This window comes from Nothobranchius furzeri, chromosome 8 (genome assembly GCF_043380555.1).
Source record: "Nothobranchius furzeri strain GRZ-AD chromosome 8, NfurGRZ-RIMD1, whole genome shotgun sequence".
NCBI lineage: Eukaryota > Metazoa > Chordata > Actinopteri > Cyprinodontiformes > Nothobranchiidae > Nothobranchius > Nothobranchius furzeri.
The window spans coordinates 53068436-53092330 of record NC_091748.1 but is presented as its reverse complement, the minus strand read 5'-3'; the positions used below and the strand labels follow the sequence as shown (position 1 = coordinate 53092330).

Below are 23895 nucleotides of genomic sequence, written 5' to 3'. Positions count from 1 at the left end.
TATATGTAAGTAAAACTAGAAGTATGAAATGTTTGACTTGTGTAAAGTATACATCACATGAAAGTAAAAAAGTGAAAGTATTTGACAAATATTTAAATATGCAGTGAGGGGGCAACATGCAAATAAGGACTATTACCTTTGGAACTGCAGTGGAGTGTGTAGTGTGGTAGAAAATACAGAAACTTGCTTTAAAATGTGGAGTAAAAGTAAAAGGCATCAAGAAAATGACTTAAGGAAAGGGCAGAATTGTAGTTAAGTACAGCAACAAAGTACTTGTTCCATCATTAAATCTTAGGAAGTTTTGGTTTGTATTTTTTTTTTAATTTATTTTAGTTTGAGTTTGAGCTCAAGCTAGTTTAGCATCAAATGAAATGCTTCCTGGAGCCTCTCTTTGTGCAGCTTCTCATTCACAGTGAGATTTCCAGTTATGGTGAACAAGTCTTCCCTGTATTCCGTTTAATGGCTAACATGATATTAAACAGGAGCATGTCACGCTCAACACTCCCATTTACTGGCAACCTAAGCCGTACTATTCCAAATATTCCAATAAAAACCGAGATGACGACTTACACGTCTGACACATTTGTAATGAGCCACAGGACTTGTCTCCATAAGTTTGTATGACCTTCCGCCAGTTCGTGGTGTTGTGTTTCTCTGAGGAAATACCGCCTTCTGACTCGTAAACCTTCTTGTAAAGTTTCAGAGAAACAACTAGTAAATGGAACTTTATTTGTCTAATTTACAACGTTGTCCTGGAAGTGGCTCCAGCCTGTCGTTCATCTCATTTTCTCTTGTCAAACAAAGGAAGAAGGATATCATTAAGTGGTGTCCGCTAACTACCAAAAATGGCTTCATGGGATGGATCTGAAGGGGAACAGCTCTATTTTTTATTCAGCTTCTAGAACACAGTAACGAGTCGTTGCAACGCAAGGCACGCTATGGAGAACTCCCCTTGGTTTTGTTCTGTTTCAGTAGCTTTGTTTTTGATCACACCAGGCAGATTTTCTTTTGAAATTGTAAACGTTCTTCTGGAGTGAGACGGGACCAAAAACACCGCTCAAAGGCCAGAGTCTAGCTGCGATGTGGAAAACAGAAAAACCTGACAACGTGGCATGTTGTCAATCACTGAAACATGGATGCAGGAAGACGTCAACAGCCACTCTAAATGTTCATACAGTTGTTTAAATGTTCTGGAGCTTTTCAAAGTTCTCTTCTCAAATCCCCAGATTAACTCCATCATTCTGTTTTCTGCTACTTTGCATAGAAAAGCTGAGCTACGTTAAAAAAAAGAACTTATTCCGTTTTATCTCCTGTCAGAGTCGGCGTGCCAACAAATAAATAAATATTCATTTTGTTCATTCCTTTTCCTTTCATCCCACTTGTGTGTTGTAACAAACAGGCAGAAGACCTGAGATTACTTGTAAAAGAAAGAGGTGGAAGCAGAAAGCTTGAGGGAAATGAACAAAATCTACGAACTTTGTTGGTGTAGGAACTTGTGGCGCTCAACAGGTAGAGCTGATGGGACAGTGAGGGGTTTGATCCCATCATATTTTAGTAGAAGCATGAATACAAAATGTCTCAGTGTGAGCCACGTCTGTCTCAGTGATCGCACGGTTCACCAAACGTTGTTTACAGGGTTCGACCTCAGAAAAATTCAATCACGTGATTTAGTTTTTTTGTACTTTCAGATTTAAGAACGTGACAAATTCATTCATAAAAAGGCCCAACCCCAAAAACTAAATCATTCACTAATTGGTTCAAATGAGATGTTTGACTTCAAATAACTCATTCGTCATGGCAAATAAGTGCTGTCATTTATAAATCACATCTACCAAAACAAGTTTAAATGACTTGTAATTGTAAAACTGTGACATTTGTGTAAACCTTTGAGGCCTGATTGCCCAACTTTGTAGAAAATGACAAGATTTGGTAAGTCCTTTATATCATTCATATTTATTTTTCTCAGATAACAAAGAAATACTGTTAACTTTTGTCATTATACCTTTATATTTATTTAGAAACAAGAACTCCTACCATACATATCAAACTTTTTCATTAAAACCACAGTTCTTTTAGTGGATTCACATTTCTAATGAACATATTGTTCAAATTCAGCATGTTTCAGCAGTAGCACCACAGTGCGTTGTGTAATTGCATCTACTGATGAAAAAACTGTACATGATCAAATCTTCTTACCTCTCATTAGCTTGTTGGCATCACACAGTCAACAGATCCATTTTTCTGAAGGATTATATGCAGATGGGTCTCTGCAAGTAAACAAACGCAGACTAATTTAACCAATTTTCTAGACTGACCTCGTGCTGACTGAAAGCCACATCAGTAAAATTAGCTTGGGTTGACTGTTTGTCTGCAGCAGCATATTTTTAGATTTCATCAAGGCAGTGACTTTGTTTGAAATTGCTTTTTTTTTGTTGCTCTCGCTCTCTCTTATTCTCAGGACGACATGTGAGCAGAGAAGCAGAAAGGTTTCAGTCATAATTCTTTAGTGTTTATACATTTGAACATTTGATTGCACATGTTAAAAGTATTTTTCATAAGAATTCAAATGTTATTATTTAAAAGTGGTTGTAGAATACTGCTTTTTCATTTTAGTTTGATATCTGCTGCTTATCCATCCACCCACCCACCCACCTATCCATCCATTCTTTATCTATACCAACTCATCTTTTCAGGGTGGTTGGGGGCTGGTGCCTATATTCACCTATCCAGCCGACTGGGTTCACCCTGGGCAGGTTGCCAGTCCATTGCAGGGCAACACAGAGACACAAAGGACCAACAATATGTCACAAACTCTTCCTCCTCCTGACCTCCTCTGCGGGCCGGGTTGGCGCAGCACTCCATTTCCCAGAATTCCCGTCACCGACGCTATTCGGTGACGTCACCACGCGGAATCTATTTAAGGAACTGTCACCGCTGAGCTGTCATTCAGTCATCGTCTCATGACAGACGCCAAACCAACCCGATCTAAACAATTCCAAGATCAGTCCAGGAAAGAGAACTTTCCACGCTGTCTGCACGCCATCACGACAGCTCCCTACCTAAAGGAACCGCAGTTCAGCCTCGACTCCATGTGAGTGCTGTATCGCCGTTCCCAAAAGCAAGCTGCGTTCCTGTTAGAACCAAACGCCAGTCTCTCCGCATCTGGGTCACACAGCCACGCTACAATTACCTCCGCTACGCTTCAGCTCAGCCCATGCGCCCTGACACAATGCATGCATACCCCTTAAGAAAAATCAGAAAGGCCAATTAACATAGCAGTTAAATTCTTGGACTGTGGGAAGAAGTCAGGGTACCTGGGGAAACCCATGCATGAACAACTCCTTACGAGACCCCAGGCTGGGAACTGAAACCAAGACTAAATTCTTGCCGCAAGACAACAGCGCTAACCACTGTTCCACTGTGCAGCCCTGTTGCCTATTCAGATGTCTTTTAATGTTTTCACCATGTATTGTATTTCATTATGTGGTTTTGCACCGCAGCCAAACTGCATGACATCATATCAAACCGCATCATACTGCATAGTTTTGCAATGCAACACATCACATACCATAATGTATTGTATCACATCACATATCACATGTACATACTCTCAGGCTTTCACTCTTTAATCGTCAGCTTCAAGTTTTGTTTCCTGTTGCTATTTTTGCCTCTTTGTTGCTGTTTTTAAAATTCTTCTGCTGTTTTCTGTAGGTGGCCGGACCTTATAGGTTTAGGTCACCCAGAAATAAAACATTATCATAATAGTGTCACAAGGGAAAATAAATGATCTAATTTGCAACACAATTCTTGAATACTGTGGAGAACGGTAGGGATTTTCTGTGTTTTAGCATTTAGGCTCAGACAGTAAGCACCCATCAGATCACCATAAAATTGCATGCCACTTAGAAATAGAACAGTCTATGATTTATAACCATCCAAGCAAAATTCTTCGCTATAAGGAAATTGCTCGCACTAATACAGCAGTGATGATACATTGGTGGTATATTGTGCAGTTCTGTATCGTATCATATTACATCATATTGTACTCATCACACCATATCTTGCACATATCATGATGTATTGCATTATCTAGTATCGTCCCACACTGTGTTATATTGCATCATGTTATATTAGATCATGTGGTATTGCATTGTGCTGTATTAAATTCCATCAGCATATAAACACAACTAATCACTTTGTTGTCATTTACGGTGTTATTGGAACTAGGAAGTGTTTCAGAGGCAACCACCACTCTGTTACTGTGAATGAAGTGCACAGAAAAACGAGATGGCAGAGAAAGCAGGGAGTGCAGATATGTACTACTGAGAATAGATCTAAAGAAAATATACTTGGGAACATGACACAAAGGATCAAAGATAGTAAAGAGAACACATTCAAACTTGAAACATGTGAAGGCTATTTTATATGAAAGCGAGAGAAAGGCGAACAGGGTGAGTATACGATGAAATCGTGCACTTTGCGTCACCTCTCCAAGTCAAAGGAGACAGCAATGCATCAGGTCTTTTCGTTGGAGGAAGAGTCGCTGTGCCGCTGTCAAAACTCATACAATCACGACACTAAATAAGCATAAATATTTCAGGGCCAGGCATGTTTCCTCTCCAGCTCCTCCGAGCCAGCTGACCCATTGTCAGGGCTCTGGGGTGAAATAAGCTCTCCAAAATAAACGGTGGAAACCCAGAGACACAGAATAACAGTTGAGGGTATTAAAGGAGCAGTAGTCATTAAACACAGTGAGAGGGATTGCTTCGTTTGGACTCCCCAGACTACCTGTTGGCTGCAGCAGGTCTTTCTGTTATTGTTTTTGTTGCTTTTAACTCGGTATGTTTCGTGCAGTGACAAGTTTTATCCAAGTTCTCTGATGGTGGACACAAATCTTTTAGATTATGTGTTTCAAGGTTTGCGAGAGGTTGGTCGCAAATCACTTTTTTAATATCCTCCAAGCTGAAGGCACAACAGTCGTAAAACGTCTACAGCCGGTTCGGTTGTCCTCTCAGGACAATTTTAAAGATTAAAGACCAAAAGTAATCTAATGACTTTTATGAGTTTTCATTTCGCTGTTCCACTTTTTAATAGACATACTTTCTTCTAAAGTTCAGATCTCGTCGACTGAGGAAGTTTTCTTTAGTGTGTGTTTGGTGTTTGAGGATGGAAACATGCAGCTCTAACGTTTGAGATGGAAAGACACAAACAGCCTTGTGGAAATCTGAGAGGAAATTCCATCAAAGGAGCATGACCTTGTTGTGTGAGCTAATATTTGATGATATATCTCTTTACAGAGCTCTTTTCAAAAAGTTAGCTTATCCTCCTGCCTGAGGGTTGTAGATCTGCCGTCTCTCTGAACCTAGACCAGGACAAAACATGACGCTCTGTGAGAACTGGCTCTTTGAATTCATGTGTTTAACGCAAAAGCCAGAAACACGCCTAAACAGCCTGAATCAGACAACCTGAGTATCACTGAGCTTCTGAGACTTATTGTGTGTCTGAGAGGACAGTCTGCTGTTCCGGAAGGATCCTCTTCATTTCCCTGCACCCTGTGCACCTTCAGACTTCCGTTACAACTCAGAGTCCCGACATCTGCAGAAATACTCAAGTCTGCAGCTGTGGTGTGTGGTTGTGGTGGACAGGAATCTGAGTTCAGCTGATGGACAAAAATCATCTTAATTGAGAGTGAGACGGAGGAAATGATGATGCTGGTTTCAAGTTATTCATCAAAAAGGTCCCTGAGCTGTTCTTGACATCATTCCATCACTCTGTGTTTAACACTCAGTTAGACATTTTCATGAGTGTTTATAATTGCTTGCCTGGTGTACATACAGGTGCTGGCCAGTAAATTAGAATATCATCAAAAGGTTGAAAATATTTCAGTAATTCCATTCAAAACGTGAAACTTGTACATTATATTCATGCAATGCACACAGACCAATGTATTTCCGATGTTTATTACGTTTAATTTTGATATTTATAGGTGACAACCAATGAAAACATCAAATCTGGTATCTCAGAAAATTAGAATATTCTAAAGGCCAATGAAAAAATGTTTGTTTCTCTAATGTTGGCCAACTGAAAAGAATGAACATGAAAAGAATGTGCATGTATAGCACTCAATACTTAGTCGGGGCTCCTTTTGCCTCAATAACTGCAGTAATGCGGCGTGGCATGGACTCGATCAGTCTGTGGCACTGCTCAGGTGTTATGAGAGCCCAGGTTGCTCTGATAGTCGTCTTCAGCTCCTCTGCATTGTTGGGTCTAGCGTATTGCATCCTCCGCTTCACAATACCCCATAGATTTTCTATGGGGTTAAGGTCAGGCGAGTTTGCTGGCCAATCAAGGACAGGGATACCATGGTCCTTGAACCAGGTGCTGGTGGTTTTGGCACTGTGTGCAGGTGCCAAGTCCTGTTGAAAGGTGAAGTCTGCATCCCCATAAAGTTGGTCAGCAGCAGGAAGCATGAAGTGCTCTAAAACTTCCTGGTAGACGGCTGCATTGACCCTGGACCTCAGGAAACAGAGTGGGCCAACACCGGCAGATGACATGGCACCCCACACCATCACTGACGGTGGAAACTTTACACTGGACCTCATGCAACGTGGATTCTGTGCTTCTCCGCTCTTCCTCCAGACTCTGGGTCCTTGATTTCCAAAGGAAATGCAGAACTTGCTTTCATCAGAAAACATAACTTTGGACCACTCAGCATCAGTCCAGTCCTTTTTGTCCTTGGCCCAGGCGAGACGCTTCTTGCGCTGTTTCTTGTTCAAGAGTGGCTTGACACACGGAATGCGACACCTGAATCCCATGTCTTTCATGAGTCTCCTCGTGGTGGTTCTTGAAGCGCTGACTCCAGCTGCAGTCCACTCTTTGTGGATCTCCCCCACATTTTTGAATGGGTTTGTCGTCACAATTCTCTGCAGGGTGCGGTTATCCCTAGAGCTTGTACACTTTTTTCTACCACATTTTATCCGTCCCTTCGCCTGTCTGTTAATGTGCTTGGACACAGAGCTCTGCGAACAGCCAGCTTCTTTAGCAATCACCTTTTGTGTCTTGCCCTCCTTGTGCAAGGTGTCAATGATTGTCTTTTGGACAGCTGTTAAGTCAGAAGTCTTCCCCATGATTGTGGTGCCTTCAAAACAAGACTGAGGGACCTTTTAAAGGCCTTTGCAGGTGTTTTGATTACATCAGCTGATTAGAGTGGCAGCAGGTGTCTTCTATATTCAGCCTTTTCAGAATATTCTAATTTTTTGAGATACCAAATTTGGAGTTTTCATTAGTTGTCACTTATGAATATCTAATTTAAATGTAATGAACATTGGAAATACATTGGTCTGTGTGCATTGCATGAATATAATGTACAAGTTTCACGTTTTGAATGGAATTACTGAAATATTTTCAACCTTTTGATGATATTCTAATTTACTGGCCAGCACCTGTAAATTATTGAAAAAGAAAAACTTACTTGCAAACAAAAGTGTAAATGCATATAATTATTCTTTTTCTTTGGTCTTGTACCTTGTTATAAGACATAATTAGTTATGGCATTGAATTATTTTCATTTTGAGATGCAAATTGAGTACTGCAGCGATTTTGATGTTTTGATTCAGCTCTTGGGACTCACGCCGGCTTGAATAATCTAAAACAATCTTCCATTCTGACCAAAAAATTAAGCTGCGTTTGGAGGATTTAACCACATCTTTACATTTTGAATACTGAAAAAAAAACTTTACAATAAAATTATTACAAAACAGTGTAACAGTAAAGCTAATGCTGCGGCTCCAGTCCTTAGTTGTGCACCGTTTAATAACGCCTTTGTTTAATTTTACATTTGTCTCTTGTGTTGGTTCTGCAGGCACATAAACCCCAACATGACATTGATCTGCAGATATGAATTATATGTATCAATTCATCAAGTTCTAATAGAGGGAAAAGCCTTTTTGTTGTAAATAAAAACAAAAATGTAAGTGAAAGGACTTCTCAATAGCGGCAATGACTCGTCGTCAGTCTTCTGTCCTTTTATAGTCTATTTCCACAAATAACCGCATTACCCTGACCTTGGTTCTGCCTTATTGATAAGCTGTTGTTCGAAGCGTTTTAAGCGCAGAAGTCCGTATCAGCTTTCAGCCTGCAGATGATTTGTCACTCTGTTGTATGTTACTGATACCTTGTGTTGCAAGACCCCGGAAATTTGTAGCAGGATGTTGGAAATAAGATTCCTATCAACCACGTGAGACCGATGAAACCTGCTCAGCCGTTGCTGCACAACGAATAACTTTTATGGTTTCGAGGCTACTGGCGACGAACAGCAGAATGTAAAACAAATGTGGAGGTCGAAGAAATGTTTGATCTTTTCCCAACACACAGTAGACTTTGCAGATTAATAAGGTAAACGTGAGGCAGAGCAAATGGGTTTCATTAAAGCTGGATTGTTGAGCTCCTTTGATTGGGCACCATATCCTCTCAAAAGGGATTTTAAATGGTGATGGATGTTTTGTTGAAAAAACAAAGTTATTGAGACAAAGTATTCAAAGACCCAAAAAACATATTTATGATTTATTAGAACGTTTTAACTTGATTGAATTTCTGTGATTTTTTTTATTATTTACTTTTAGCTAAATCAGATTTTGTTGGTTTTATTTATTTATTTATTTATTTTTGTATTAAAGAAATTTGCATTTGCTCCTGTGCATTTCTTCATTTTGCAAAATCCCATCTCTGTTAATTCTGGAGTAAAAGGTAAAAACTAATAAAATCTCCTCCAACGTTCATTAAAGCATGATCATAAATCCTAATTTACTCTTGGATAGTTCATCTTCAGGGGGGAAATTATGAAGAAATGGGGGTTAAATAGAGGACAGCGTGCTGACCATTATACTTTGAGGGATGAGAGATTTCTCTGCTTTGCTCCAAATTATCTAATCCTCCACATCGAGAACTATTCTGGCCTCAATCATCTGGTCCCTGAAGCAGAGTTCACAGTAAAACAGAAACAGATGCAGGCAGCTAATTCTTCATCAGGGACGTACAAAGTGGTGGTGTTGTGCAGGATTCTAACTTGTTTAATTTAAATACTATATTACTTAATGATTCAGTTTACCATCAATCAATCAATCCATTTTATTTGTAGAGCACCTTCCACAACGTTATCAGAAGCCCAAGGTGCTGAACAGCATCATCATCAAAACATTCCCAGTACCTGGGCATAAAAACAAGATAAAAACATAAAATCATAAAATAACAAGCAAGCAATATTGCAAATACAGAGAAATAATGGAATTAGACTAATCAGTTAAAAACAAATGGTGGACAAAATAAGATCAAGCATCCTGCTCAAAAAGAAGAAGTATTAAAAACCATAATGTCAGGGCGTGTCATACACAAGGAGGATAAGGATGAAAATGACGCTCCCAGACTCCTCCTGTCTCATCTCTTCACCTGATTTTCAAACTCCAATAATAAAACTGCAAAATAACTTTTCAACACTGCAATGAGAATGATCAGTTTTCCTTTTTTTTCCCCCATGACGCCCAGTGAAGAAATACAAGGTAACAAACAATGTAAAATGTAATAACTTGAAAACTAAAAGTCCCCTTTAAATGAAAAGGCTAAGCTAATAGTCTTTATGTGTTAATAACAGAGTTTCCAGCCAAGAGAGTGGCTACAGCTTTACACTCCTGTGTGAATTTCACACTAAGTAGAAAAGCTATGAGGAAAATTATATCTGTGCAAAAAACTGTAAAGTTCATGTCTGTCCCCTAACTCTGTTTTATTAGACTATATTTAATAAATTTAATACTTAATGTAAGATAAATTCTCTGCTCTGTTTATAGCACCTGTAAAAAGAAGTTTTGTGAATTAAGCTCACTGTGTGATTTGCAGTTAAAGCAAGTTCACATAATGAGTAAAGACTGCCCTCTAAGGGTTTAACATGTGAACAGCAGCCAGCTCTGTCTCCCTGTGTGAGGGACAAAAACATTTAATTATTCATATGAATTATAATAATTATATATATAAATTAGCCTGAGCAGAAGACAACTAAGTCTGTTTTGGTCCCTCGGGAGAATTATTTTCACTTCAACGGGCAATCTCAGATCTGACCCATTGCAGGGTTCCTGTACAGGAAGCTTAATGGTTACTGAGGTAGAATTTGTTGGGATCATTTGTTAGGGTCATTGAGGCCACACATGAGTCACCTAGTGACTCAATTTTAAAAGGAAACCGACCGTTACATGAATCTTAGTGTGCTAAAACCAGGGATGGGGTGGCTGCAGTACAACGTGTGGTCTTTGATGCCATTTTAGCTCAGAGGTGGCCTTTCCAGCTAATCTAAGATGGGTTCTTTCATTTGTTACATTACTGCCCACAAAAGAAACTCCATTATACTTCAGATTTGGTTTGACTGCTGAGTCCTGACCTGAAAGTCTCCTCTATCAGGTCTTTGTGCTGCTTTCTTGCACCGCTGAGCTTCATTTTGTGTTTGGGTGTTATATCCTCAGGGTAAATCAGATTTTCTTTTTTGTACAATGCTGTTTTGTCTGAAGTAATAAGGCCAGCGATGCTGGGTCTGCAAAAATTAAATTGCAATAAAAGAGATGTTTGTTTATCACAAAGCTCGTGAGTGTGACAGTTGTGTTTAATCATTAATATAGTCATTTAATAATGTTTATAGAGAGGCCATTCTACCAAATGTTTATGTTTATGTATTTAGCAGACGCTTTTGTCCAAAGCGACTTACAAGTGATAATCGGCATATTGCCCTTGAGGCTAACAACAACATTGACATCAATCATGGAGAGGAGGAAACAAGGAGCGGACAGTAGAGGGGGGATGGGTGCAGGCAAGGTGCTAGTTAAGAAGATGTTCTCTGGAGAGCAGGGTCTTCATGAGTTTCTTGAAAATTGAAAAGGAAGCCCATGTTCTGGTAGTGCTTGGAAGGTCATTCCACATTTGTGGAACGATGCATGAGAAGAGTCTGGATTGTCCTGAGCGTGGTGTAGGCACTGCTAGCCGACGATCCTGTGATGACCGGAGTGGCCGGGCCGAGACGTAAGCCTTTGCAAGAGGATTCAGGTAGATGGGAGCCGTACCGTCTCGGACTTTGTATGCTAGTGTTAACAATTTGAATTTGATGCGTGCTGCTAGCGGTAGCCAGTGGAGCTCAATGAACAGAGGGGTGACATGTGCTCCTTTTGGCTGGTTGAAGACCAAACGCGCCGCTGCGTTCTGGACCATTTGAAGAGGTCTCACAGTACAGGCTGGAAGACCAGTTAGAAGGGCATTGCAGTAATCGAGGCGGGAGATGACAGTAGACTACACCAGGAGCTGGGTGGCATGTTGTGTTAGGTATGGTCTGATCTTTCGTATGTTATATAGCGCAAAGCGGCATGAACGAGCAACAGAGGCAACATGATCTTTAAAGCTCAGGTGTTCATCACAACACCCAGTGTCACGTTGAGGGGAAGGTTAGGACCCAAAGTGCAGATACCCAGAAGACAAGAGGCTGGAGATGATGTAAAGTAAATATGCTTTATCTTGCAGGACGAACAAAAATAAATCCACAGGCAGCGAGCCAAAAGTCCAAAAATCCTAAATTCCTGGTAACAAGAACAAAAGCTCACTGAGAGCACCAAAACCTGGAGACATAAGCTCACATAGAGCACGAAACAATGCTGACAAACATACAATGGACCGACAAGAACAATGAGGCAAGGAGAGGCTTTATACACTGGGGCTGGAGTGATAGGAGGAGCAGGTGTGTGGAGAACTGGCACAGGTGAAATCACTAATGAGAGGAGCAGAGCAGGACACCAGACCTGACTGGGAAGGACAAACAAACACACACACACACACACACACACACACATACTGACACACACATAAACTCACACACACATATACTGAGCTGGGGAACAAGAGGCTGGAGCTACAACCAGAGGGGCTGAGGATGACTGGATGACACAGGACCTGGGAGGAATGATTTTAAAGGGCTACAACTTAAGACACATAACAGAGATGCAGACAAAGGACAATCAATTTCCCTCTGGGATTAATAAAGTATTTTTGAATTGAATTTGAATTGAATGAGGGCGCTAAGAGAACACAAAAGGGAATCTAGAGAGGGATGGAGAAACATTAGGAGACACATGGGGAAAGACGCAGACACAGACCATGACACCCAGATTTCGAACTGCTTTTGAAGGAGCCAGAGATAGGAAGTCATTTCGGATTGAGATATTGTGCTGCATGGAGGGTTTTGCTGGGATGAAAAATAGCTGCCTGCCAAATCTGGAACATTTCAAATGGTGAGGGATTTTGCTTTTTCAATAGATGCTGCTCAGTTGTTACCAAACAACTGATGTTTAACAGATAAAAATAACTTAAGCTGCGTACACAGGGTAAAGCTGTCAAAAAGATCAATCTGTTTGATGTTTTTACTGTCTGAGGTGTCATCTTAAAGTATGACAGGGAAGCTACTGGGATGTAAACAAACTAGGACAAGATCTATTTAAAAGAGTGAGCACATTCAGATGGAGTAATGCCAGTGAGGTCCCCATGAGGGGACATGCTCCAACAAACCTGAAACTTCAAAGTTGTGTTTTCTTCTGAGTGACCAAATTCAGCAAAAGACTAACCACATGTTTCAGAATCAAATAAATATCAAAACAACGCAAATCACACGCAATTAAGCCTCCATGCCAGATACAATCAGATGTGTCTAATTACTAGAATATCCTGCCTTACAGTAAAACGTTTATTTTGGTGGCTTTGTGCATTAAAAACGACTTAAACACTAATTCCTGCTCCTCATGCAATATGATGCTGAAACACCAGAAGATCTCTTCTTGACTGTCATGTTGTAAATAGTTTCTGGACAATTGTTAACTACAGTAGAATTCTCATTAAACATAAACTGCCTGTCAAAAAGTCTCCACCTGGATTTAACTAAGCAAACAGGTAGGAGCCTCCTCTTGGATAATTTCTCCATGGGCGATTATCTTTCATCTACAACAAGTTATTTAACCCCGTCTGGTGCATTGAGTTTCTTCTCATTTCTTAAGAACCACATCTAAAGATACGTCTGGTGGTTGTGGAAAAGATGTTAGTCAGTTTGAGAAGGGTCAGATCATTGGCATGCATCAAGCAGAGAAAACATCTAAGGAGATGGCAGAAATAACTAAAATTGGGTTCAGAACTGTCCAACGCATTTTAAAAACTGAAAGGATAGTAGGGAACCATCGGCTTTGAGGATTAAATGTGGCCGTAAAAATAATCCCAAAGGGTTGTGTTCAACGACGACTTTAATGTTTGGTGAAATCAAATATAAGAATAACAGCAAAACTCTATGTTTAGTAGTGAAAGAGCATTTCCACACGCACAATGTGAAGGGAACTCAAGGGCTTGGGACTGAACAGCTGTGTGCCTGTAAGAAAACCTCTAATCAGTAAACTGGGGGGGGAAAGGGTTAATTTTAAGTGAAAGGGGAAATTTGTTAGGAGCATAAAGATTGGAGCAATCTTTCATCTTCTTCCGGGTCTGGGGCAGCGTCTGAGATTAGGATTGGGGGGGAGGGATTTATACTTCTCAGGTTATATTGACTCGGTCACAGACGTGATGTTTTGGGGCTGCCTGGTTTCTAATCATGTTCCATGTGTGGCAAGGTGGAGAAACGAGGGCCCGGGCGGGATTCGATCCCCAGACTCCAGGTGAGAGTCATGCGTGCTAACCAATCAACCAAGGGGACATCCCCTTGGCCAAGAAGCCAGGGCGCATGATCAATCGGGACACAGTGACAGGACGCTCACACTGTCACATCTTCCCCCTCTTTCCACAAGCACGTCCTCGTGCTCCCACGCAGGATGCCACAAGTTTCACATCCATGGACCCACTTGACAGTACTACATGGATCTTGTTTGTGACGCCAAATGTGGCAAGGTGGAGAAACTAGAGGCCCGGGCAGGATTCCATCCCCAGACTCCCAGGTGAGAGTCACACGCGCTAACCAGTCAGCCAAAGGGACATCTCCTTGGCCAAGTAGCCAGGGCGCATGATCAATCGGGACACTGTGGCAGGACGTTCACACTGTCACACATGCTAGCTGAAGCTCTATGACTGCCAGATACAACACGCCTGCAGCCCCATTATTCTATACGTTTGTTGGGTGGGATGGGGGGTGTTCAACCAGTCGCATGATCTGTTTATGACGTGGTTTTGTGTTTCCGTCGACGCGCTGGAGTCATACACTTTTTAAAGCGTCTCCACATACATAGGAACACTCTTCTGGAGTCTGACTGTCTGTGGACGGTCCTCTTTAGGTGGAGAGTTGTTATCATGGAGACTTATTGGTCTAACTTTTCTTTGTTAAAACATTCTTCCAGTTTTACACAGAGAGATTTCTCCTCCAGCTGTGCAAACACCTCATCCAATTTCTTCTTCATGGAGTAAAAAATCTCCATCTTGGTTTTACGATCTGTGTTTTCTTTCTCAAATTCTGCATAGTTAATTAGTGGGTTATTGCCATTTTGTTTTTTTGACATTAATTGCTTTATTAAAGCTGTGGTCACCACTAACTGGGATGGTTGGTTGTGGTTTAGACGGCAGGGCGATAAATGCAGTTACTAAAATGAATGGAAGCCAATACAAAGTCCTAATATGGATACAAATACAAGATTGTGTGTGTGTGTGTGTGTGTGTGTGTGTGTGTGTGTGTGTGTGTGTGTGTGTGTGTGTGTGTGTGTGTGTTGTCGAATTCGAGCTTCAAATGATATAGAAATATTAAGTTGTTATTTTTCCTCTTCCTTTTCTCCAAGTGTTTGTGCTGCTAAATTAATTTCCCCACTGTGGGATTAATAAACTCTATTCTATTATTTTCTCCTCTATAACATTTAGAAATGATTTAATAATTTAGGTCACATTCTTTCTACACAAGTGTGGATCAATGAAAACCATGACTGAGTTAAATAAGAACGCTTAAAAGCTCACTCGGTATACCAAGGTATTATAGCATTATTCTACCATTAAAAAAAATTTTTTTTGCTTCAAATTTCAGTAGTTTTCCTCTTTGTCCCTTATGCTTCTATTTATAACACTTTATCTGTAACTAAATGTTCAATTTATCGTCTTCTCATTGACTTCTTTTATTTATTTATTTATTTATTTATTTATTTGATAAATGTATATTCATTGTCAATAAAGTTATGTTTGAAAAAAATCCTACCAATCCCACTTCCGGGTCGTGATTTAATTGGTTGAAAGTTGATAAGAGGCCCCGCCCTTAACTATGACTTGTTTCTCAACCACTGTAGACGCTTCATTGTAGGCTGCAGCGGTCATTGACCACCAGAAGTGACTCCGGGTTACAGCAGGACAGAAAGTCAGCAGGCAGACGTTCAGGTAAGAGTTTATTTTAACTCCTCGCTTGTGTTTTCAGGGGAAGTCCCCCTAACTTTTACTCCACATGACGCTAAGCTAACCTAAACAACACTGGCTATTTAAACAAACTGGGCTCTTTAGTGGTGAAGTAAGTATGGTAACTCTTCCTGACCTCGTAATACTGGAATTGAGGTTTTGTTGAACTAAAATGAAATGTTTCAAATGATTAATTGTTGCCAAACGGAGTAATAAGTCCTGTTTCTTTATATGGGCCAAAGTTCACAACCAGAGTGAAGGGGTGTAGCTCAGAGTGGCGTTTTACCAGACCATCGTTTTATTCCATTTACACATAATGACAATGAGCCAGGCTGTGATTGGTGATTTAAATTTAATCTGAGCCTATTTAAACATTTAATTTCCAGCTGTGGTCATGAACTTTGAGTAATTAAGCCTTTTTTTGCCCCTCAAATTTTATAAGTGAGTTAAGGGAAACATTATTTTTGCTTGGAAAGTGTCAAACTCCGATCTCACAGAGTAGGAGGTATTACATCACTTTATTAATCCTCTGATCCCTCAGATTTATCTCAGCTGCTTGAGGCCACTCATTAAGTGCTTTTCAGATAAAAAGTATGCCATACTTTTACTTTCCAAAGCCTAACCTTTGCCCTCATTATTAATTTCATTGTTCCTTGTTAAATCCACATTTGGCTTTTTTAAATCTCTTTTAAGAAAAACCAGTGGGAGATATAAGTAGTTTTAGCAAAACTAGTTATAATTTTAATTTTTATCATCAGCTTATCTGCTGAGAAAGACATCTTCTGGTGAAGGGTCCTAATAGTTTGCAATTGATGTCAAAGATCGTTGTGAGATTTAATTTAAAAGGAAATGCACTTTGCTTCTTTTGAGACATTTTTTTTTTGGATGAATGAACAGGAATCAGCTAGGCACGATTTTTGTGATTGCTTTTTGGGATTCAGTTGTGGCTCAGGTGATCATTTGTGATTCACCCAGGTCTAAATTATGGCAGGGTTATCTCGTGTTGGTCTTCATCCTAGATAGTCGGACTTTGCTTTGTAATAAAGTCTGTGAAGATGTCACCCACTGGCAACTGGAAGAAAGCGTGTTGCTCAAACAAGCTGTTGCAACAAACTGTAATCTTCCACCATACGTCTGGAACACCAGAGTTCATAAAAAACACTAGGAAAAGTATTTGATTATTCATTTTTACATCCTGGGTGTATGAAATTATTAAACAGCTTAGCTACATAAACCTTTTAGCTCAGTTTTGTCTTTCAGAGCAGTTTCTCCCATCAGGTAGAATTAAAATAACATATTGGACCTCAAGCCTAGTTCCAGGTGTTTTTTGTGGTACTGGTGGTCATTTCTCCAGCTGAAGCATCCCAGAGCTCATGTCTTCCAGCAGCTCACGTGTTGTAAATATCAGCTCCAGCTTGTGGAACACTTGTTAACAGTAAGGACAGGTGGAGTCCATTTATGATTTGTGTGCCATCTGGTGGAAGAAAAACAGATGTCATCCACATGTTCTGAGCACTGGAGGGAAGCAAGACGGTTCTTAAAACCCGCTTATTGCAAATCACTTAAATCAGAAATTATAGAAAGGAGTATCTTGGCTACTAGAATAAACAAAAGGCTGTGATTCACCTCTGGTTCTTACGTTGGGCGGTTGCTGACCAAACAGCTTGTACGGTTTGCTGAGGGGAAAAGGAAAACTAAGAGCTCCCAGAAACACTACGTAGGCTTAGCATCTCATTTGTGGTTGTGTCTGATTGGATTGCTGAGCAACAGTCAGCTGTAGATGAGTCACAACTGCTGATCACGTTAATGAATCAGATTACACTCGGTATCAGAGTGCAAATAAAACTTTGCTTTGTATTCAAATAAACTATTTAACAACATTAAAATTCCAGAGTTTGAGAGGATTCTTGACCCTTGGCTTTGTGATTACCCTCTTTACTGGTTTAGAGGTGAACCAACACTGGATCAGCTTGAACACCCACATTCTGATGTGTAGGAGGTGTCCCAGACTGCTTTATATTTCTATGAGTTTGTGTTCAATATTTCCACTGACAGAAGATCTTGTGTCTCTGTTTCAATGTGCTTCAATGTGCAGCTGACAACTTTTTAAGAAGCACTGTAGACTGACATGGTTTTGTATCAAATCTAAAGAGATTAACCACTCTAAAATCTATCTGCTTTTGACTGAAATTCCTGCTGCAAAGTGGCCTGTATTTTATAGCACCTTCTTAGGGATCTACAACCCCCCCAAGGTCTTTCACAGTCAGGCATTCACCCATTCACACCCACCTTCACACGCTTGTTGGTATGAGCTATCTGCCCTGGGGCAATCTGACAGAGGCGAGGTCTGCTGAACACTGGCGCCAACGGTCCCCCCGAACACCACCAGCCGGCAAGGCGGGTTAAGTGCCTTGCGCAAGGACACAATAGCAGCATTCTCTGGCGGGAGCCGGGATCAAACCTGCAACCTTCTGATTACTGGACAACCCGCTCTACCTCCTGAACTACTGCTGCCCACAAAAATCACTGATCTAAATCTTTTCGATTCTGAATCCGAATGAAACCGAATGTATTCATCACAATTTGTTGAATGACAAACACTTAACAAGTTAACCACTCCAGTTTATTATTGCTAATGACGTTCCTCTACCCATGCTTCATGAAGCCACGCCATATGCAACAAATTTCCCCTATCTGATTCCAATCTTGGTTGATCGAAAGTCCCAAATATTTGTTTACATGGACACTAACTGAAATGATCCAATCACAGTGTTTCCCCTAGGAATTTTTCCAGCTGTGGTGGTGGTGGGGGGGGGGGGGGGGGGGGTTGAAATTAGGACACGTCTCACCTTCATGTTAATATTGTTTTATTTGATGCACTCCACTTTGAACTGCACCAATCCAGCAACTGCTGCATTTTACTAACTAGAATTAAAGGTGAATACACCAATATTTGCACGAGATTACTTTGTTTTAAACTCTCAGTGACACACTTTGCAGGGGGGATTTGGCATTTAACTTTTCTTGGCATCTGGAAAAACATCTCCTTTTGCCCCCCCTTTATTTGACTTTCTGCCCCTTTTATTTTGATCCAAGATCATTACTGGGCTGGCCCTATTAAAAACGTTCTACACCCCTGCTTAATAGAATTAATGAAGTATTTTTAAGTCAGTATAAAAATGACTGAAACACAAATATACATATTTGGCATTATTGACCAATATCTTTTATTTAATTTATTTATAAAGAACATCAAGATGCATTACAGTGAACATTTTAATAAAGTAAATTTTTCTAGTGCAGATTGGAGACAACCCAAAGAAGCACTGATTTGATCTCATTTCAGAGAAAAATAGAACTGGTCAGATGCACCTAATAAATAAAATTACTAACAAACTCGGGAATCTGTTTCTTTGTTCTGGTGCTGAAAATATTACTAATGTGGATCAAAGGAGATACACAGATGAATGCACCTTTTGGAAATTAGTGGGTGTGGTTTACATCAATTCATTATTTTAAATCTGAAATTGATATGGATTGATCAGAAGTTGTTTATTTATAAACTATTGTTTATTTGAAAACTATTTACAGAGCAGCCTCAGAGTTGAGATAAAATATTTTTGATCACAATAGTAAAGGAACTATTACAGAACAAGTTTTTCAGTAAAATCAGAACATTAATGTTTAAGTGCATGAATTAATACATCTGAACTCATGCAGTAGGAACTAGGAAATATGAAATACTAGAACCAGACACAACTTTTTATTTTATTTTAATTTGATTAAACTGATTTTTTCCTAACGTTGTTGGCATTTCCCCCCACACACAGTGATTAAGGTGTGTGTGAGACGGAGAGAAAGGGGGAGAGAGAGTTAAAATAATTTTTTTTAAAACCGGAGCGGAGGCAGTGATTGACGCATGCACGAGCCGTTTTCAGCTCTGTCTTGTCAAATGCACCACGTACGTTACGAAAAAAGTAACTTTAAATATCCAACTGAAAAAGAGGCGAGCTGAAGAAAACCTAGGGAGTTCTGAAGAAAAGTGGGCTACAGTGAAGCAAGCACAGAGAGATCCGTTACTGTCTGTGTGTGTGCGCGCGTGGATGCCTGGGCCGAGCGGACTGAGCTCCCATCCCGGCTGCAGAGTTTTGTGTGTAGGGAGGGGTGGGTGCTCTATGTGACTGGCCAATCACAGAGCGTGAAGACAGTCAGTTACCCAATGAGGATTTTCCTTCAGCACGATTACAGATATTTACGAGTTTTACTCGTTTCATGCTCGTATTTGTCAAAAATGCTTGATCCTTACGCTCATCCCTAGCTGTAACCACCCTGCCCTGCCTCCTCCTCCTTGCTGCCTGCCGGCTGTGATCACAAGCAACAACACAGTAGTTCCCGCTGCTTCTTCGGGAAACGGCGCAAAAAAAATTAATAAATAAAACTAAATAAACAAACAATAAAACTTGGGATCTTGTTGGCGTGGCGGTGGAATTTCAGCCGTGGCGGGCCGCCACAGCTACGCCTATGTAAGGGAAACACTGAATCATTCTGAGTATTCATGCACCAAGCATTCAGATTAAATAGGTTGAGCGTGCGCAGAGTTGTCTTTCTCAGAAAAAAAATTGTAAACCAACGCCATCTTGTCCGCACATCTTTCCCCTCGCATTTTATTTTCTTATTCTCTAGCTTTGTCTATTAACTTGTGTTTTTTCTCCCATTACGGACCACTTTTGTCTACCTCCCGCCATGTTTTCTATTTCTCCTGAACATCTGCAAAGGTGGAAAGAAATCACTCTGAAGTTGCACACATGCACAGGGCATTATTTTACTCCAACAATCCAAATGGGTGTTTACACGAAGGTCAATCAGAATGATGATCGGACAAAACCACCTTTCTCAATCGGAATGGAATTCCGTATCGAATCACAATATTCCAATATTGACACGTTTACGTGAAGGACTCAACTCAACTATATGTCTATAGGAACTTTATCAATTTGAGTCAAATATTTCTACTGTGACCACATTCAGTCCAGAAAACCTTTGACTGCTAGGATCTTGTTAGTTCTTTTCCTGGAGGTGTACAAGTTTAAAGTAAATGGAAATGCTAACTGTGAACAGAATTGTTGGTGATTCAATGGTTAAGCAGGAGAACCAACGTTTTTTATTCCCACTTTAAATGTATATTAATGCAATAAATCACTACATTTTACTCACGGCTGTCCTTTTGTGGTAATTCTTCTGTCCTGGTCTCATTTAAAGTGTTTTTATATATTAGAGCTGCACTGTTTCTTACTGTTTCCCTTTACATGGAGATGAATCACATCAGGGGTTGACTTTGGCTGCATGACTCCACAAGAGTAAATCTATGCTGGAAACAGATGATGCTACCATTTTTCACGATTTTATTCCAGACTCCATCCTATAATTTGAACGTAGACTTTATTTGGTTAAAGACCCAGTTCTAGAGTTTTCATCTTTGTTTTAATTAAGGTTGCAATACGCATCTTTATAAAGGCAAACTCTGAACACTTTCATTTTTAGATTTTATAACTTAGAAATGCAGCCTAGCTTTAAAAATACAAATGAAGCTGCAGACAAGGCAGCCAAAAAATCTAATTCTGAATACTTCCTTACTTTCCTGACAATTTTCAGAGGCTTGAGCTGTTTGCAGTGGCAGCACCGTTTTGTTGTTCAAGATGATTTTCATCCTCGTTGCATCATATTTTTGACAAATGAATTTACCATGGCTGCGTTTATTTTCTCTGTGAACATTAAAACTGTCTGACAGGCCAGCCTTTCCTGTAAGATAAAATGTATTTTAACATTTGAACAAAGGCTTTCAGAGAGGAAGCTGTGTTTCATCATGTGCTCAAAGAAAAGGTGAGGTGAATCTCATTTTCTGACTCGCTGCGTTTTATCTTAGAGATTGAGTCCAGCAGTCCCGATGGCAGACAGTATGAAGACTAATGAGGCTGAAGCTGCAGCAACAGAAGCAGCTAATGAAGAGCAGCAGGTAAAGAACACGGACACATTTAGCTAAAACCTCAGACTAATTAAAAATACCTAAATGTGTGTTGTGCTGTTTTAGGAGAATATGAAGTTTGTTCTCTTGTCCTAGACTGTCGTTTCACGTGTGAGCAACTTGCCCCTGGTCAGCTCTGCCCGCGAGGTGGTTTCCACTGCCTACAGTAGCACCAAAGACAACGTGCCCTTGCTGAAGGGAGTGATGGATGTGGCCGAGAGCGGAGTCCGAACCCTGGGAGCTGCAGCTAGCATGGGGTCCAAGCCCATTCTGGACATGATTGAACCACAGCGTAAGTTCTTCTCTGCAAAACATGATGAAACACAAGTGCAATCACAGCGCACAAATGTCCAGCTCTGAAATGTCACATTAAAGTAAATCACTTGTGTGTTGCAAAGAAAAAAGTTGTGAAATGAGGACCACGTCCTCCTGTAACCGCCAGACTAAAATGCAATATAGTAGTTTCCGAATATCCTCTAAGAACATTTTCCACGTCATTAACCAGATCCTTTGAAGCTCTTAAGAGCCGTTTCCAAGCTGCAAACGTGAAACAAGACCTGTTTTGGTTACATAAGTCTGTTTTACACACAGGTTCGTCCCCCACCGTGCTCACACCAACTTAGCATTATTTAGAAATTACAAACACATTTCTTATGTGCTCTTGTTCCAGTCGCCACAGTGAATGAGTATGCTTTAAAAGGACTGGATAAGATGGAAGAGAAGCTGCCGATTCTTCACCAATCAGCTGATAAGGTCAGGCAGAACCCACAGAGGAGGGTGGGGTGATGATCTTTAGCTTCACCTTTTTACTGCATGTTGTATTGCATTCATTACTTGCATTATAGCTTTATTACTAAAGCCTCTGATAGCATTTGTATAATGTCAACCTTCAAACATCTCATTGCCATAAATCACATTTGGATCACTAAAAGAACTAGGTTGAAAGAACAGCTTCCAACTTTTTTATTTTTTGTCTTTACTCCCCCAGGTGGTGTCAGACACAGTAGACATGGTGTACCAGTCGATGGCAGGAGCCAAAGACGCCGTGGTGGGGGCTGTGATGGGTGGTGTTGAGCTGACCCGGGCAGCGGTCAGCGAAGGTATCAACACAGTCATGGGCACAAGGATGGGCCAGATGGTCAGCAGCGGGATGGGCCTGGCCCTCAGCCGATCGGAGGACTGGGTTGACCAGCACCTGCCGCTCACTGAGAAGGAGCTGGGTCAGTATTCACACGAAATCAGGAAAGCATCATCAGTGTACCCCTGAGGGCAAGATGGAGGTGTTCTGAAAAGATTCAGCAAATTAAGGTTGAACAGTATTTAATGAGACTTTAACCCAGGAATGGTGTATAAACAGGCTTCACTGTGCTGTGAGCTGAAGACATGATGACCGGTTAGACTCTAGGATGGCAGGATATTCAAATGAACCTGCCTTCTGTTTACTTGGCCTGTGGAGCACCTACGATTTCCAGGACACAGCTTTGATACCTGCTACTGTGATGTCATGCTATTGTGAAAAGCTGTCATGCTTCATTAAAGCAGTAATGCTCAGGGGGCAACAGGGAATCGCAGGCTGTGAAAATACATCAGAGACTATAAATAACATATAGATATAACCACTAACCAATGCAATAAACATGTCACTAAAATATCATTAAAACAGCAAAAACAAGTCATTGCAGCACTTAAATGTGCATTATGTCATAAATTACAACACTCTTATTTAATTTAACTTAAATTAGAAAAATACCAATAATAATAATAATAATACATTTTATACCATTTAAATGGTAAAAGGGCCCAGAGTTCTTAATGTAGCGCCTTTTAGGTTCTACAACCCTCCCAAATACACATCCAGTCATTCACCCACTCACATGCTTATGTTTTAAAGGAAGAGTAATTTCTACGAGTCATCAAAAACTAGGAAAGAATGTGGTCAAATTTTTACCTCCAAATTAGAATAGCCATGCAACGTGTGTGTGTGTGCGTGTGTGTGTGTGTGTGTGCGTGTGTGTGTGTGTGTGTGTGTGTGTGTGTGTGTGTGTGTGTGTGTGTGTGTGTGTGTGTGTGTGTGTGTGTGTGTGTGTGTGTGTGTGTGTGTGTGTGTGTGTGTGTGTGTGTGTGTGTGTGTGTGTGTGTGTGTGTGTGTGTGTGTGTGTGTGTGTGTGTGTGTGTGTGTGTGTGTGTGTGTGTGTGTGTGTGTGTGTGTGTGTGTGTGTGCGTGGTCATTAAGACACGTTGTTCCTACTCTAAAAATATGAGTAAAGTTGATCTTCAAAGCTGCATGAGTTCAAAGGGTGTTAGAAAATATCTACACATCATGGATATCTGTGGATATAACCAACACACTCACTAAAAGAATGACTACCATGCTTCTGAGAGTTTTGGTTTAGGATAAATGTTTAAACAGAATTCTGGATTTGAAGCACACTGTTAAAATTAAACAAGAAGGAAAAGGG

At 40.5% G+C, this 23895-nt stretch overlaps 1 protein-coding gene across 2 annotated transcripts in view; it reads left to right on the top strand.

Annotated features, from left to right (window-relative positions):
• The first annotated feature begins 15305 nt into the window (after positions 1–15305).
• Positions 15306–23895, top strand: part of plin3 (perilipin 3) — a 10958-nt gene continuing 2368 nt past the window's right edge. For both annotated transcript variants that reach the window (XM_015971503.3, XM_015971504.3), the window contains exons 1-5: positions 15306–15399; positions 21338–21427; positions 21533–21728; positions 22107–22189; positions 22425–22656. In XM_015971503.3, the coding sequence (XP_015826989.3) occupies positions 21359–21427; positions 21533–21728; positions 22107–22189; positions 22425–22656 (580 nt within the window). In that variant the 5' untranslated portion in view covers positions 15306–15399; positions 21338–21358. The remainder of the gene's footprint in view (positions 15400–21337; positions 21428–21532; positions 21729–22106; positions 22190–22424; positions 22657–23895) is intronic.